At 41.3% G+C, this 18,208-nt stretch overlaps 1 protein-coding gene across 16 annotated transcripts in view; it reads left to right on the top strand.

Moving 5' to 3' along the window:
• ICA1 (islet cell autoantigen 1) overlaps positions 1-18,208 on the top strand; it is a 142,067-nt gene that overhangs the window by 105,839 nt on the left and 18,020 nt on the right. For 10 of the 16 annotated variants that reach the window (XM_045564872.1, XM_045564869.1, XM_045564881.1 and 7 more), the window contains exons 9-12: positions 9,586-9,683; positions 11,724-11,776; positions 14,536-14,598; positions 14,699-14,740. In XM_045564872.1, coding sequence (XP_045420828.1) covers positions 9,586-9,683; positions 11,724-11,776; positions 14,536-14,598; positions 14,699-14,740 — 256 coding nt within the window. The remainder of the gene's footprint in view (positions 1-9,585; positions 9,684-11,723; positions 11,777-14,535; positions 14,599-14,698; positions 14,741-18,208) is intronic. The other 6 variants (XM_045564883.1, XM_045564884.1, XM_045564882.1 and 3 more) reach the window with 2 other exon arrangements.

The raw sequence follows: 18,208 nt of genomic DNA, 5'->3' as shown, positions 1-18,208 counted from the left end.
CTATCTTCTAAGTGGTTTCCAATGAAAGAAGCAATTCTTGGATCTTGTATTTTCAAACAGCAAATATTTATTACTAACCATATATATTTTGCATGAATTATCATTAATGTGTTAATTTTATATTGATTCCAAATCATCTGGGCATGTCTTTCACATGGTAGAAATTACCAAGTCATGGAGATAGGAATGGAATGTTACTAGCCAGATCTTGAAAACATGGTCACTTTTTTAGAAAAAGTAATTTAGACTAAGAGTTTAAAGCATTTTTTTCAAACTAAGTAAAATTCTGTCTTAGGAAAGCAGTACCCCATCTTAAATTGCCAGCCCTCAGATGTGGTTATGTTTGCTTCATCCTTCCAGGAGGTCACTTACTTACACATTTCTCCCCAAATCCAGAACAGGCATTAACCAAAATAATAAAATAAAAAGCCTCCTGGAGTCAAGTGGCTTTTCCCTGGAAAATCTGAAATTGTGTTTGTATCAGTGATCCTTTCCCCTCTCTGGCATGCTGGCAGCGGGTGGGTCTGTGTCCTTGTAGAGAAGTGAGCATCGGGCCTTTTGCAGCAGCAGACACACACACTCACCCACACTCACCCGGGGACAGGTCGAGGGGAAGGCACGTCCTCCTGCATTGGTATTTCTAAGGAGATCGGAGTGCCTGTATTTAATGAAAATGGCTGGTAGCAAAGTATATTCCTGTGACATGCCCCACTCCAGTGTTTCGGGAGGGAAAGCCAGGTTTTTGACTTTCCTCGTTATGTTCTCTGGTTATGTGATAAAGCAAAGTGTGTAAAAGAACAGGCTCTGGAGCCAGTTTTAAATTTAGCTCTGCTGCGTTCCAGCCGTGTGGTGGTGGTGGTGAGAGTGGTGAGGGTGGTCGGGATGGTGGTGGCAGTGTTGGTGGTGGCAGTGGAAGAGAGGTAGTGGTGGTGGCTGTGACAGTGGTCGAGATGGTTCCGGCAGCGGTGAGGAGAGTGGTTGCGGTGAAGGTTCCAGCAGTGCCGAAGTGCTGCCGATGGGGATGGACTTAGCAAGAGTTCTGTAGCAGATCCAGAGGACAGACATTCAGAGCATCGCTACAGGAGGATTTGTTGAGGTTGCTAGGTTCAGTAACCCAGCTCAAGTTACTTCCTCACTCTCCGTTTCCATCCTAGACTATTAGTTTGGCGTGAGTTTCACGGGCAAGGCCATGAATGGTGGTGGGGTCGGAGGTCTGGCCAGACCTCGCCCAAGGCTAACCCAGCCCACTCCGTCCCTGGGTTCCGCAGACATTCTGGCGGCTCTGTTCCCAAACCTGTCCTTCAGCCCTGCCGACCTTGGCCTGGGCTCGCACAATTCCCACCAGGGTTAGAAAAGGGCCGGGCAGGCCTGCAAGCGAGAAAGGCAGGAGGGCTTCCTGTCCCTGCAACGGGCTAATTCTAAAACATGCAGTTTGGCTTTGCAACTAGCTCTTGCTCTGTGCCAAGATTCTAACTCTAAGGAAACCTGAATTTGAAAACGTAACTGTGAGCATGTTCAAAAATAACCGTTGAGACAGATGTGCCAATGTTTCCTCCTTTCTCTCTTGGGGTGTAAGTCTGAGCACTGTCATATGGAACATCATTCCGGAGACCGAAATGCTTCTAGCTTTCAAAATTCGAAAAACATCCTTTTCTACATTTTGTTTTTCTCAGATTTGTTTGCCTAGCAGCCGCCTTCTACCCACCTCCACATTTCTCAGTTAATCACTTGAACATTTTCTGACAGGCCACATGGCTCTGTAGTTACTTGCTTTGAAAATAAAGCCATAATAGTTTTTATGAAAATTGGGTAAATATCCCTGCAATGCTATTTTAGTTCCCAGTCCCAACAAGGCAATTACGCGTGGCGAGCGTCCAGATTATCCTTTCAGACTTTCAAGTTTTCTCTCAGTGTCATTACTTTGCACGGCATTTCGCAAAGCTGTTTTTCTCCCCAGCCACTCTGGGCCGGATCATTGGAAACAGCACATTGGGATGCATCCAGGTCACTGAGAGCAGAGGGAGCAGGGGGACTGACCAAGGTCACCGCTGAAATCTGAGGTGGGCAGGTGGAGTGCAGCGTGTCAGTTGTTCATCCACGCCTGGTGGTGACTGGTGTTGGTTCCTCCGGGCAGCTGGTGGCTCGGGTCCTCTCCACAACAACAGGGTGCTTCTCCATCCCCCACCCCCCCCTCGTTCCCTAACTCCTCCTCGAGGGGAAAGGAAAAAACATTACCATTGTGTGGGCAATTACTCTGTGCCAGACACTCTGCTGAGGGTGAGGTGAAATAATGTCTAGGAGAGTGTGTCACACAGTATATGTGACTCGAATGTGCCAAGCTTGGCTATTATAGTTAATAATCCTGGTAGGTTCGGCACTGACATATAGAAAGTGAGTATAGGTTAGTGAGCCCACAGAATAACCTTGGCACATTGGGTAGACTTGCTCTTGTGCCCATGTTTCAAATGAGGAAACTGAAACTCAGAAAGGTCTAGTAATTTGCCCGAGGCCACACGCCCAGTGTGCGGTAGATCTGGGGACAGAAGTGCTCCTGCTTTTTCTGCCCTGCCATGCGCTGCTCCCCAGAGCTTCTGGCCGGGAGGCAGGGTCGGGGGAGAAAGCAGGAGTGCCACCTTTCAAAAATACAGCTGTAAACTTTGAATTAAAAATAACACTTTTGCTCATAGGCAAAAAGCATAATTTACATGTCCCGCAGATACCTGGAAACGAGCATGAGTCTTCTTGTAGAATTTGGCTTGGCATGAAGCCCTCTTGATCTCCTTGGCACTTCTTATTGAAGAGGGGGTTTAGTCCATGTTCTTGGCTTGGGTATTTAATACCCTTTCTTAACTAGTTGTAGAATTTTTAAGACCTGGATTCAAATACTGCTTCTACCCGTTGGTGGCTGAATGGCCTGAAGCAGGTCACTTCCCCTCTCCGAATCCCCGTTTTCATATCAGGAAATGAGGAGCACAGCGTGTGCGTGGGTTTTGCGAGGGTTGAATGAGATGTATAAAACATGCAGTGTAGGACCTACCACAGGAGGAGCACTGAAGACATCTAATTCCCTTTAGATCTTTAAAAGTCACTGATAAGAAAGCAAGTTTTGAGGGCTGACTCTGAGCTTGGTCCCGTGCAGAAGCGTTCTCTCAGTTAATCCCACAGGTCAGCTCCATTTTTCTGGTGGGAAAACAGAGGCCCTCTGAGGAGTGGAGACAGTGTGCATGTCACAGCACTACTTGATCTATTTCCAAAGGCCCATCTCTTTCCAGGACAGTAGGGATGCCTTCCACCATGAATTTTCTATCTTATTTTAAAGAATGATATTATATATGTTGTTTATTATTGTGATTATTTTTCTTTAATTTTACTCTTTAAATTTTTTTGTTCTACAGTACAATTCAAGATTATCTCTGGGCCTAGATGAATAGTGCTTCTTGTATAATGTCTTTCTAAATTTGTAAGTGCATGGTGGGGGCAAGAGTGGACATATGAGTTGTGTGGCTTGTACACATCATCTTGGCCTCTGCTTTTTATTTCTCATGTGCTATTAATTATATAAACACAAACATACACACGCCCAACCGAGTTCAGCATTGTTTTAACCATGCCCCACTATTTTGAGCACTTTTATTTTCCTTTGTAGACAATTATTTGGCACCTTCATATGCATACAATATAATTAATGGAAAGTGGCATACGAAAATTAAATGTCATAATTAAAGATTAGAGAAGATACTACTCAGCTGTGAGAGTTAAATGTTAAATTTAGGTTATTAGAACTGGCTGCTGGCCTTGTGTCTGTGAAATCAGGTTTGCTGAGTAGTTTTGCTTTCCTTCAGACGAATGTTGCTGTTGCTTTTATTTTCCCTAATACAGGAAGTAGTAACTGCCATTATTATAGTAAGCTGTTTCCTTTCTAAGACACTTTTGCAAGCTGGGTCTGCACGTTTCCTCTGTCACGCTGATCTTATATATTGTGTGTGTGCTTCCTGAAACCATTTAAGCATTGATGGAAACTATTAGCTTGTTAGTGCAGCCTTAATAGAAAAGGGTTACTTAGTCTAAAATCATTCTTTCCTTCACAGAGAATCCTTTGGTCTTGTATGATGCTATATGGTGCTATAATACAGTGATTTTCATGAGCAATTTTCATGAAGGACTGAGTGGGCTTGGGGTTTAGAAAGCAGAATGCTTTGGAGTTTTCATTTGTGAACATGCATTCAAATGTGGCTTCCATCAGCCAGTGATTGGACATGGTTCATCTGATGCTGCCTCATCTGTACACAGCCGGGCCTCTGAGACTCATTTTGCCTGAGATGGTGTTTATGTCACACAGAAAATACTGAAATACTGTCCCCGCCCCTCCAACACACACACACACACACACACACACACACACACACACACTTTTAAGGATGCTATAGGGTTCAGCATTTTCAGCTGAGTTGTAGACCTCAAAATAATCTGAAGAATTCCCGTCTACGCACCACCCAGTTAAGCCTTCTAATCAAACCTTGGAGAGGGTAGTCATCTATCTCTAAAATATCCTGGATCTGAAAGTCACGCCCAGAAACTAATGTGGGGGGAAGAAAAAGGGTACATGATTTGTCCTCCATTATCTTTCAAAGTTCCCCTTAGCCTCTTTATGTCTTCATGTGTACCATCCTTCCTAAGAAACAAGTTCCATATGTGTTGTTGGGTTTTTCTTTACTGCATAAAAGAGTATTTAGCTTAGTTTGATCTTAAAATTTTTTCTTGCTTCAAGAGATGCCCCTTGAAAATGTTCTAAAATGGATTGTGATGATGCTTGTACAACTCTGTGAATACAGTTAATCCTCACTAACGTTATTGATAGGTTCTTGGAAACGTCAACTCTAAGCAAAATAGTGTGTAACAAAACTGATTTGCCATAGGCTAACTGATATAAGCAAGAGATAAGTTCCTACAGCATATTTCTGGTCACAGCAACATCGCCAAAATTCTAAATAAAGACCCCAAACACGTCTAATATTAACCCTTGAAATAAATCTAAGCTATACATACATTTAAGAAAGAGTAATAAAATCAAGTAAGATCATTGTTCCCCCAGTTTTTGGTGAGTCCGTGAATGATGGCAGTCCTCATGATGATGGTGGGTTAAATCAAGGAATAAAGGTTTGCAGTGTGAAAATTGTAAGGAGCATCTCCTTTCACCACACAATTCAAAACCAGTCACAAATGTGGCCAGTTCACAGAGTGCTTTCCTGCCACATTTGTTGTCATGCATCTGTGTGATTATCATATACTTGGCAAATTTTTACTTTATGACAATTTGTATTAATTTATTCATTCATTTTCTAACCTACTTGTTCCAGTTGAGGGACGCAGGAGGCTGGTGCCTCTCCTGGCAGCTCAGGGCACAGGACAGGAGCCCACCCCAGCCAGGACACCCCCCCAGTGCAGGGCGTGCTCACACCTACGCCCACACTCCCTCACACCGGCCGTGTAGGCGGGCCAGTTGTCCTAACAGGCGCAGCTTGGGGATGTGAGAGGAAGCCAGAGTACCTGAAAAAAACCCATGCAGACATGGGGAGGACGTGCCAACTCCATACAGACAGTGGCCCCAGCCAGGAATCGATTTTTTTTCTCATCAACATTGTAATGAAATGACTTTGAACAAAATGTCATTATTCAGGAACCTGCTATAGCTGTAAATTGTGCACTGTAAAAATGGGTGAATTATGTCTCAGTTAAATGGGTGTGTGTGTGTGTGTGTGTGTGCGTGCATGTACACACAAGATTCCCCTTGGTTCAAACTTCTCATAATAAACAAGCCCACATGCTCAGTGTTAATTTTGCCTGTGGTTTTATAAACCTTTTCATGTTACTCCCCTGAGCCCTTCCACTTCCCAGCTAAAGAGCTCCAGTTTTTTCAGTTTAACCTTATGTACATTAATTTATCAACCAACAAGTACATATTTAGCACCTCTCTTGAGCTGCAACAGACAAATTGTTATAGGGACAATGGTAATGGCAGAAAGGAGCAATTGTCACAGGAATTATTAATAATAAATTAAAATAGCAATTGGAACTACAGCCATTCTGTTGGAGAGGCACAATAGTGACTTAACTGTGATTGTGGTGACAGGGAGCCAACAATTGAGTCCCTGCTAATGGGCCAACAGGGAAGGGGTTGAAAAGAAGGAATGAGCGGTTAACATTACAAAGGGATTGTCTCAGAGCTGCTCAAGTGTGGTTATGAGGGGAGGTCAGGCTGGAGACAGAAGGGATGATAACCGTGGAGCTGTCAAGGGCATCTCAGGGGTTTAGGCAAGCGCTGTGGCAGCTAGACACGGCCGGCTGAGAGCAGACATGTCCTGGTCCTGCCTAGCGTTGATTGATAAAAAGAAAACACAATGAGAAGATAATCGAGCAAACCAGGAAGCCTGGGCAAGTGTCACAGAATTTAAAAGTGAGTCTTGGGAGCCATCAGAACCTTGGCTGAAAATACTCTTGGTTTCACTTTGACCAGAATTGGACCATTCTGTGGGGAATAAAACTGCTGGAAAGGAGAGAGAGAGAGAGAGAGTGTGTGTGTGTGTGTGTGTGTGTGTGTGTGTGTGTGTGTGTGTGTGTGTGTGAGTGAGTGAGAGAGAGAGAGAGAGAGAGAGGGAGAGAGAGAGAGAGAGAGAGAATAAAATGCTCTGATTGGCAGATCGACTGAAAAGAGTATGTCCTTGATATCTGATGAACTCCTCATGGTTGTACATTTCCTAAACACACACACACACACACACACACACAGGCAAGCCCAGCTTTTACCAGACGCTTTGGGGTATACAAAAAATCATGAACACCGAGACTATAGTCCATATTCCATTGGTCTCATTTGTTCTAATACTGTCTTTGTAGCATTTTCTCCTCCAGTCCAGGCTGCAGCCAAGGATTATATATTGCATTTAGTTGTCATGCATTAGAGAGACAGAAAGAGCAAAAGAATTTAATGAAATAAAATGGGGCAAAATGTTAAATATTGATGAATCTGGGTAAAGGAATGTTCTCCCTGTGTGACCCCTGCTGACCTCTTTATCCCAGTCTCATAAGACTTGTGCTCTTGCCAAAGACACTGCAGCCCCAGTGGCATTCTTTTTGTGCTTCAAACAAGCCAAGCTATTACCACCTTTAGGCCTTGGACTCGGAGCCCCCTCTTCTCCCTGAGCTGCACATGGCTGGCTCCTTGTCAATGAGCTCTCAGTTGAAATGTCACTTCCAAGAGAGGACATCCTGGTAACTGAAGTAATGACCCAATCACTTGCTATCTTTCTGTATTAATTATCTGCCTAGACCCATTGTCAGCTAATAATTTTGCCTGTCTTTTTCACCAGTGTATCCAAGCACCCAAAACAGCACCTAGCACTAGTTAGGTGCTCAAAAACTATTTGTTGACTGAATGAACTAATCTAAATGTCCAGAGACATAGAGTCATTACAAATGATAGCAAATGCTCTATGGATGTGCTTTATGCAAGAAAATGCTTTAGAACTCCAATCAGGGGATGTATACTCAAAAAGACGACCTTGGTCCTACATTAGAATATTGATGAATTAATGCACATTTATATATTATGACTTAATATTAAATGTTTAAGATATAAAAAATATTTTTTATATTGCCCACTCTAAACTTTTTTGATTATGAAATAAATATATAAATTATACTGGCTAAGAGGACATCTGTCTATAAATATATATATGCACACACATACATAAGTCCAATTGTATAAGTAGTATTTTTTTATATATGAGTATTAAAAAAACAGAAAGGAAATATTTGAAAATAAGAACTCATCATTTTAGGGAAATAGAATTATGAATAATTTTTACTTTTTTATTTTCCAAACTTTCTGCATGTGGTTCCATTATTTTTCTAATTTATAAAATAATTTTGAGAGACAAAAACATAATACAGGAGAGATAAGATCCTAAATAAAACTGTACGTGCAATTTGGGTATGGAAGGATTTTCTTAAATTTGGCATGCTTGGTGGAGCTGTATGGAAATAGTAGTAATTGATCTGGGCTTTGAAAAGACTCATAGGATTATTGAGGGTGAAAATACACGGTAGAGAGAGCTCTTTAGGCTGAAGAAGTAGAATGAACAAAGGTAGGAAGGGAGCAGCCGGCACATAGGAGACCGTGAGGAGACCAGCCTAAGGGCGTGGAAAGCTCATGTGTAGGGGCTGGTAGGCAGCAAGTCGAGAGAGCTAAGATGGGATCACATTTTAGAAGATCTTTCAAACTGGGCAGAGAGGTTTAGATTAGAATAGAAAGAGATAAAGAAGTTCTTCTTATAGAAAGGAAAGAAATAAGTAGAGTCTTGAGAAAAAGATTAGCATGATGGGCTGGGTGTTTTAGGAAAATGGCTGTGTGCAGGGAGGGAAACAGAGCTGGCCGTGGGGAGATATAACACCAGTATCCATCTGGTGTCCGTGGCAGACACCAGAATCAATCACAGCCCTACTCTGCGAGACGCAGCCTTGGAGCCATCTTGACCAGCCCTGCAGTCAGCCATGACAGTCAATCAGAGTGGGCTGTGAAACTTGGTTGCCTCCTATGTGTGTCCTACTAGATGAGTGAACAGTGGGGAGGAGGAAGACAGGAGACAGGAGAAAAGAGGTTCAGGCCCAAAGGATGAAGACTTGGATTTTAGTAACTCTGAAAATATAATAAGGAAAAGTATCTGGAGATGTTTCTTTTGTATTCATAGGTTTGTATTTTAATTAGGGCCAGAAATAGAGATCTTTTTGTATAACTCATTATTCAGTTGTTCCAGAAATGTTTTGCTTTTTCTTTCCAGGTCTTTGTCACTAGTGTACAGTTTCTAGGCACTTGCTTTTTTTAAAAGAATTTTTTTTTCTTAAGTATTTAATAAACCTTGAAAATAGTAACTCCAACAAACAATGTGCCAAAAAAAAAGACTCTCACCCGTTTTTAATCTAGAAAGATTTGGATGCACCTGCTGTGTCCACTCGTGGGAGTTAAGTTGTCAGAATATGTTAAGCCACTATTTTTGGTTTTGGAAAAAAAGGTTTTGTTTTCTGTTATTTTTTAAAAGCAGGTTTTCGATTGCAAAATAGCAAACAAAATTAAAAATAAAATGAAATTGTCTCATTTGTGGAGGAGGTGGGGGAGCTTCTCCTCTGTCAGTGTGTGGGCTGCAAGCAGAACACAATGTTTATCTTAACTGACTGTTGAATTTGGAAAATAAAGTTAGCAATAGCCAAAAGGCCTTCTTTCGAATAACTTGTCACAAAAGGGAAAACATAAATCTAGCAGCAAATCAACTGTCCTATATATGCTAGTATTTCTTGGATGGGTCTGTGAACATTGTTGCTTCTCCATATAAAATTTCATTTTTGCCCACTTGATTGGTTCAAGGTCACCACTTCCCAGTACCTCTAATTCCAGGTGTGTTGCTGGCTCCAATGGCAGTTGAATTTTTTATCAATGACCTTTCTTTCTCCCTTTTGTCCTTTCTTTCCTTCTTTTCTCTCTTCCTTTTTCTTCCTTTCTTTTTCATTATCTATGTATGGCTCATGGTCAAGAGCTTACAAGACCCTATGAAAAAACTAGTTGAGAAAGAAGAAAAGAAGAAGACCACCCCGCAGGAAAGCACAGATGCGGCAGCGCGGGAGCCGAGTCAGTAAGTCACGAGCTACTTCTCTCGGCGTGATCTTTCTACCCGCAGGTGAGGGTAGCACAGTCCTCACCCACCCAGGCTAGCTGAGGTTTCAGACACAGAGTCATTGTCTTACTTCCTCACCTCTCAGAGTAGGTATATTAACATCCAAGCCAAATGCCTTCCGCACGTATTCCTGCGAGGCCATGACTCACTGATTCCAGTAAGAGACCCGTTTCAGGGGACTTAGAAGGGGCACACTTGTGAGGAGTTGACTGGGGCAAGAAAGGGCCAATGTCCCCAGGGCCTCCTGGCTCTCTGTCTTGTACCCTCAGTTCCAGCTTCACACTCTCTTTGGTTTCTGGACCCTTATCTTGTCCTTTTGTCGCCACTAGATGCTTTCCTAGACAGGAATTCCCTGGCTTTTCTCTCTGGAATGAACTGACCTATGAAATTGCCATAGTCACCCGTGTAATATGAAGGCAGCAGAGTTGGGTTTTGGCATTTTGTTTTCCAGTGTACAGAATTTCTGTTTCTCCTCTGTGGAGCAGAGAACAGCTTCGAGTGCAGGAAGTGACTGCCCCATCTCCATTTCTTGCCTCTTTACAAAGAAGGTTTCTCTCATCATTTTAAATGCCGAGATGAACTTTTCAACATATGTGGCACGTGGTTCCTAATCTCATGCAGTGAGGAGGTTTAAATGCGAAGCTATGTTATTTTCCACAGAGATGTAATAGCGTGCGGTAATGCATTAATCTTTGAACTGGCTGACCCAGGAAAGCCAAATAGATGACCTTGCCTCCATTCACTGTTTCCTTTTCTACACAAAAATATTTAGACTTTCCAATCTTATGGGAAAAAAGGGCTAGATTTTTACTGTATTTCTAAAGTTTCTGATGTATTTTTTGACCCACAGAAATATTTGCTGCTGATATTAGCCCTTCTTAATTTTAAAGCAAATGCAGGCTAGAAAAATTTTTTGGTGCAGAATAAAGACAGGTTTTCACTATAGAACTATAGAATGTGATCTGAATATAGTAAAATTTTAAGGGCAACCAGCTTAACCTACTCCTGGTAATGGTAATAACGTGACCTATCATTTAGTGAGCACCTGTGCCAGGTGGTCTGGGTGCTTTAGTTATGTTAACTCATCCTCATGATAACCCTTAATGTAGTCAAAGTGGTGTTTTTTCTCACTGTATAAAGGATGGAAACGAGGCTCAGACAGTTAAGAGACTGTCCGTGGCCCCCAGGGTAGTAAGAAAAGCAAAGCCTGGAGTATGTCTTTGCATCTTCTGTTCGCTATGTAAGTTAATGCAATCAAAATAAAGCATTAACCTTCACTCAGAAGGGGACCCCCTAGGATTTTCTTGATTTGTGTGAATTAATTTCAGCTTTCTCATATATTTTAGTATAATAATTCATTTTTAAAAGCTCAAAAAGTACAACCCAGTAACTTTAAAATGACAATGAAAATTTAACAAGAATTTTGTTCAGAAATAGCAGGTAAAAGTGAGCCACAGTGCTTGGAGGAAGGTTCAGAGACAACAAATGAGTCTCTGGGCAGTGATGTATCTTTGTCTTTAAAGATATGGTAAGAGTTGAGTAGGCGCCTGTCCACCTGGATTTGAAAGTGATCCTTCAGCCTTGTGTAGTTTAGCAAACCTCCTGAGGTGTCCTCTCCTATAACACCAGAAATCAGAATAAATCAATGTTTGATCGTTGATTTTTTTTTTACTAAGTTTTTTAAAGTGATAGCTGTAAGCATCTATGTTCTTTATACCCAAGTACCCATCTAGCTATTTATGGAATATTTGCCTTATAATGAAACCAAATTTCAGATATTAAGATGCTACAGAAATAAACAGAAAACCAGCAAATTTATTTCTTCTTCAGAAAATGTATAGCATATAAATAACTCTACGTTGACCTTTCTTGCCGTGTGTTTGTGTACATGTATGTGTTGTTATAAATGAAGTAATAGATATTGTTCTTAAAATCTGCCTGTAACATAAATATAACATTTGCAAAACTTGATGACTAAACTTTTTTTTTTATTTTAAGATTAATTTCATTAGAGGATGAAAACCAGCACAAGGAATCCTCTAGTTTTAAGAGTAAGTGTTGATTTTTATTTAGAATTGCCTCCGAAATACTACTTAATGCTCAACAGCTAACTCGTTTTCTTTTTTGGCAAACTTATCCTAGGTCTTTCTTTTCCAGTTAAGAAAAGGCTAATTTGCTTTCTACAGATTCAGTTTTCGATGTTCAGATATGAATGACATCAACCCTATAGCATTATTGAGAGAGGCTATGGATTTTGAACCAAAAAAATAGCGTCACTAGTTAGGTCAGCAGCAGCTCTTTAGAGCAGCAGCCATAATCAAAACCCGGCACAAAACTATTTCTTTTCACAACAGATGATAAGATTTCTGCTGTTTCCATTACCAGTTCTAACAGCTATTTGGGCTGCAGAGATAGTTTTAATAAGATCGCGTTATTTCGTCAGGAGAGTTTGATTTGCGGGGATTGGTGGGGCGGGTGTTGGTCCTAGTTGGGAACAGACGGGGAGAGGTCACGGCCTGCTCTGCTAGATGATTCTACAGCCCGCCAGGGAGGAGCCGGACGGGTCCTCGGGTGAACGGAACCTGCGTGTCAGGAAAAGGGGTCAGCGCGTGGGGAGGTGACACAATGTGCCTTGCGGGGCTTATCAGCTCTGTCTCCTGCTGTTACTGCCAGTTTTTTCACTGGTCCTTCACCTCCTAAGGGGGTCACGGGCGTGGTCGGTTGCGGCAGAGCGGATGGGGTGCAACGCCGAGCAATTCACCCGCACTCAAAATCCTCGGAGATGCAAGGGAATGTTTTACAGGTGTTACGGAGAGAACTAAAATTACCCCGACTCTGTTGAGCCTGGCCCTTGTGGGGACGTATCGTCTCTGCCCTGCTTCGCCCTTTGCTGTGGCAGCCTTTCCGGGAGACAGCAGGAGGCAAGACAGAGCCCAGAACGTCCCCTGGGCTCCATTCTCCTCCGTCACCCTCTGTCTCCCTCTGTCTTCCTTCCTGTTTTTTCCAACCACTTGCCTCGCCTACTTTATTCTTCCCTTACTGTATTCATTCGTTTGCTTTTCTCCTATCTGCCTGTCAACAGAGAAAACAAAGCCAAAAACAACTCATTTTTTTGCCTCTAATGCCTGGCTTCATGTCATCCGCTCATGCGTGGCTGCCTTCCCTTGCGCATGTACTTGTTCCTTCGTTCAACAGATGTTTACTGAGAGCCGCCTCTGTGCCAGGCACGGCGCTGGGCTCTGGGCACACAGTCGTACACCAGACATACTCAGGCCCCTCCAGGATGGGACTTACAGGCAAAAGGGGAAGCAGATGGCAACCTAATAATTACACAAGTCATCGGGCAGCTCCAGCTCTGGTGGGAGCTCCAAGGGAGAGGTGCAGGGCCATGGGGCCGTGTGTTAGAGAGGCCACACCTGTTTGAGGAGAGTAGGAAACTAGCTAAGCCAAGTGCTATTGCACGTTTGTCAAAGCAAAAGAAACAGCCTGGGCAAAGGTCAGAGAAACCACGTTCCAGACGATGAGTGGGAGCGAGTGGCAGGAGAAGGTGGCGGGAGGCCAGGCCTGATCCCATTGGCGGTGGAAAAGCTCTCTGTCTGCACAGACCCAGGCCTCCAGCCTCAATGTACCCACAGGACGAGTCACTGATGTGGGAATCAAGGTAACCAGATAGAAAAATTTTAGTTCTGTGGGAAAATGTAAAATGCAGTTTATTATATTTGTATACAAGTTGCAAAGTTGCAAATCTATTTAAATGGTATATTCGTACAATATGTAATAATGCAAGGGAATCAAATTTTCTCTTGTACAATATAATTGCTAGTGGTATATGTATGATATTTTGAGATTGTAAATGTCGATCACCTTGTTTTATATATGCACAGAATAGAATCCGTTATAATGAGGTGTCATCTGTCTTTTATTCTGTGACCTGCAGAAAGGCTAATGAACAGACGAGCAAACCAAGTTTTAACACTACACTTTATTGTTTAGAACAGTTTTTGTTTCACAGCAAAATGGGGCACAAAGTACAGAGATTTCCCTTATGCCTCCCTTCCCCCATGAGTGCACAGCCCTTCCCACTATCAACATTGTACACTAGGCTGGTATATTTGTTACAGTCAATAAACCCACATTGGCGTCATTATCAGCCAAAGTCCATAGTTTACGTTAGGGTTCACTCTTGATGTTGTGCGTCTTATAGTCATTACAGATGTATAATGACGTGTATCCACCATTACAGTGTCATATAAAATATATTAATAGTTTCACTGTCCTAAAAATCCCCTGTGCTCCACCCATTCCTCTCTCCCTCCCCTCTCACCCTTGGCAATCACTGATCTTTTTACTGTCTCTATAGTTCTGCCTTTTCCACAATGTTATGTAGTTAGGATCATATAATATGTAGCCTTTTCAGATTCACATCTTTCACTTAGTCATCTACCTTTTATTTTAGCCAGGCCCAGATGGCTAAAGTTCATTAGTGTCATCAAATAATAGTCAATTACTTAAGTCACACATTTGTCCATGGAAGGAGAATTGTCAGATTGCTGTCATATAATTTTCTGGGTTATCTACCAAACATTCAGGTTCACTCTTGGTGTTGTATTGAACATTCAGGGCTGTTAACTTAGCATTCATTGAGAGCCAATAGCTGGAGTAAAACATAACCGTAGGACCCCTATTTCTTCCTGAGTGAGTTTGTGGGTGCTGTTTCTTCCTGAGCTGAGCTTTACCAACATTGCGATAGCATATGAACATGCACACCGTTCCGAGTTGGCAATAACCAATTGCACATGTTATGTTACAGCAGAAGATGGAAAAAGTATTTTATCTGCCTTAGACAAAAGCTCTACACATAGTGCATGCTCAGGTAATCTACATTAAGGAACTCTACTCCATTTTAATAATTTAACTCAAACGCCTTACAAAATGAAACTGACTCATACTTTTGTTTTCTTTCCTCTCTAAAGGACCTATAGATGAACTGTTAGACGTGAAACCTGAGGAAGGTGGTAAGAGTTATGCATTTCTTTGAGGTTATAATTTATTTAATTTTTAATTCCTGTTTTACGTGCAAGAACATGTAACATTTATCTTTTTAATAGTTCTGTATTCCTAAGCAAGTTGCTTTTAGATGACCGTCTTTATTAATGACTTTAAGTGTTCCCAAGCACAAATTAGTATGTGTGGATCTGTCATAGTTAGTATAATGAATTTCATAATGTTCAAACTACTAAAGCTAAAAGTTATGTCAAAGGTCACATGCTATGGTAGGAAAAAACATGGCTTTCAGAATCGGACAGATGTGGATTTGAATACTGGTTCTACCATAAATGGCCCGTATGGCTTTAAGTAATTTGTTTCATACTTAATCTCTCTTAAGCCTCAGTTGTTCTCATGTGTAAAATGGAACCAGTAGCAACAGCCTTGCTGGGATATTGTCAGGATCGGAGGATATGCACGTATGTGAAGGGTGTTTCGTGACCTCTGACACAAGGACACTCTTCAAATGGTCACCAGTTGAGGTAGAAGGACTAAGGACGTTTTCCAGGTGGTTTACTGTGCTGCATCTCTACTGAACCTTGGGTTTGCGTGATTAAGTCCCACCCAAGTTCACTAGACCTAAAATCACTTGCTACATAACCCCCCAAAAGAGAATCCAGAACTGGATTTGGATAAGACGTGGATAGTGTGTTAAGTGATCCCAGGAAATCGTGTGTTCAGCCTAATCATACTTTGCTCTCCATCCTACCGAGCATTTCCTTTTAACAACATACGAAGAGTCCAAAATACCCCTGAGATTTGGAGCCAAACTCAGAGCATCCCAGGGCCTTGTGGCTGGCATGAAGTCTGGCCTGGTCTTGCAGGTTGCTCATAGAACTAGAAACTGGCCCAAATCATCCACAGGCCCTAGTTAACCAGGGCAGATGACTTAACTCAGTCTGAGCTTGTTGTGGATTTACTTCAGAGAATGTGAGAAGAGGAAAGTCTCTGGAAAACAGAGGACATTAATTAAAGTTTTTTTCAAAAATGGAAAGGCACCACACCTCTGGCATTAGGTTTCTAGGGCTTAGGAATATAAACTTGAGGGCAGAAATTTGCTTACTGTACTGTGGGCAGCATACTGTGCAATATTTCGTGACTGTCTGTGCATATTTTATCACAATGACTAGTCATTTGTAAATATTCGAATCTACCAGGCAGTGGAAGTAATAAGCAAGCAGTTAGTGCAGATTGCCATAAATGGCCTCCATTTTTGTAAAAATTTTTCCCCCTTGGCTTAAGAACAGAATATTGTGATGGAATAAACATGTTTTTTATAAATTACTTTCTGGAGAGGGAAATATTTTAATCTTATAAAAATCTGATAAACACAATAAGAGAACAAGCCTAAGGACCTACCACCCAGTTTCAGCAAGTCTTAACATTTCACACATGTTTTAATATTTATAAACACATATATGCTTCAACTTATTTTGATAGAAAGATTGTTATTCCTCCTGTTCCCAATATCTTATTTATGTAATTTGCTCTTTGCTTTTATCAGCTTCTTTAATTTTATTATTTTAATAAATTTAATTTTTGAATAGGTACTATATGCACATTGGTACAAAAACCAAATTATAATAAAAAAGTGTACAGGAAAAGAACTCTCACTCCCATCCCTCTCCCCTAACCCTCCCTATTTCAATACTCCCATCCCCACGCATATCCTTTCAGTGTTTCTCTATGAAGAAATAGTAAATATGAGTCTATATTCAGTTTCCTTCTCTCTTACCAAAAAAAAAAAAAAAAAAAAAAAGTTCTTGGCTTTGGAGTTTGATTTTTTTAAACTTGGTAGTAATGGTACAACACTAGCCTAGTAGTTATGCATTTCTTCACAGAATTAAATTAGAAAGGCAGTAGCCTGAGATAGATGCTTTCTTTCATAAACTTCCTCAAAAGCTTGTGCCAAGATACATTGGAATAAGATTGATATCTTTCTACTTATTTAAAACAACTTTTCATATCTCATTGGTTTACAGTTATGATCTTTGTTAGTTTTGCAGACTAGTGGCTCATATTCTTTTTTTGAGCACTCAATTTAATTCTAAAGATAAAGATACGAATGTGCTTTTCCCTAAAATGTGTACTTGTTCTCAAGCAGAAATACTGATTTACAAATTAAATGCAATGTCACTTAATTTCTCCTTTCTCTTTATCACTGCTGACCCACAAATCCCTTCTTCAGGCACAAGCGATGCTTCCCCACTATCTGCCTCTTCTTCTGTGTGGTCAACCCATAGGGTAGCATCGGCTTAAATATCAGCGTGGCCACTAGTATAAAAATATTCTCTCTGTGCACAGAGAACTCATGGTGACTGAAGAAAAAAACACTCTTTTAATGGGTTGACTTCAGAACGTGTGCCCTTCGGAAAACTGCCAGAAGGCCCAAATCCTGAATTAAAATGCTGATTACAATATGCAAGACATTAAACAGTCAAGAAATAAAAGAGCTTAATCCAGGGATGGCTGACTTTATAGGACTTGGGGGCTATAAGCTCTAGCACCCTGCTGCTTGGGGGCCGCTTCACTCCCAGTGGCAATTCTGTTAGACAAGTAATGGCTAAGGTATGTTATCAAAAAGCAGACCGCCTCTGATAACAGCCACGATTCTCAAAGAGCCATTGCTCAGAAAATCACTCCCATTCAGTGTCATAATGAAATTTGCTTTCTCCTACTAAATAGATAATGTAATGGAAAACCAACATTTAACCATAGTTTATAAAAATGTTTTCAGTGAAAAAGAAACTTAGTGACATTTTGAGATACTTGAAAGTGGCTCTGAAATTGCCTTGTGACCACATGTGACAATCCAACCTCAATTCATGAGTTATAACATGTCTTTGTGTTCCTCAGAGTTGGGCCAAGAAAAATAACTAGCAGATAACTGAATTAAAAAAGTGGGGTTAAAAAGCAGAAGAGAGTTCAATGAGTTCAACTCACCTAAGTCTCATAACTTGGCCTTACCTAAAAGATCCTTCTCTAAGGCTAGACTAACTGAGCCCATTTAAAAAAAATTTTAATTGTCCATATTATAACTAAAATGTTGGTCTTCTGCTACTTCCTTGGTTACTATTTCCAGACTTGTGATTGTAATTTCTGGCCATGTATCAGAATGACAGCTCATTCAGTGGCCGCCGTAGTTCTGGGTGACAACCTTTAGCCCATAGCAATCACCCGTGTTTACCTCTCAGTGCCTGGTTTCTCCCGAGTCACTCAGAACTGTGTCCTGCAGTTATCCATGTATTACTGGCTAGGGGTCTGGTCGCTGCCTCACACACAAGGGTGCAAGTACTAAGCTCATTGTATTTTCTCCTAAACTTTTCCTCCACCCTGTCTTCCTCAGTGTCCTGGGATGTACTGCTGGCTTTAATCCTTTCAAAAAATATATATAATGATATATTTTTTGAAACCAAATCCTGTTCTTAGTTGATCAC

This window comes from Lemur catta, chromosome 11 (genome assembly GCF_020740605.2).
Source record: "Lemur catta isolate mLemCat1 chromosome 11, mLemCat1.pri, whole genome shotgun sequence".
Taxonomy (NCBI): Eukaryota; Metazoa; Chordata; class Mammalia; order Primates; family Lemuridae; genus Lemur; species Lemur catta.
Note: the sequence above shows the minus strand (reverse complement) of the source record. Positions and strands in the feature narration are given on the sequence as shown.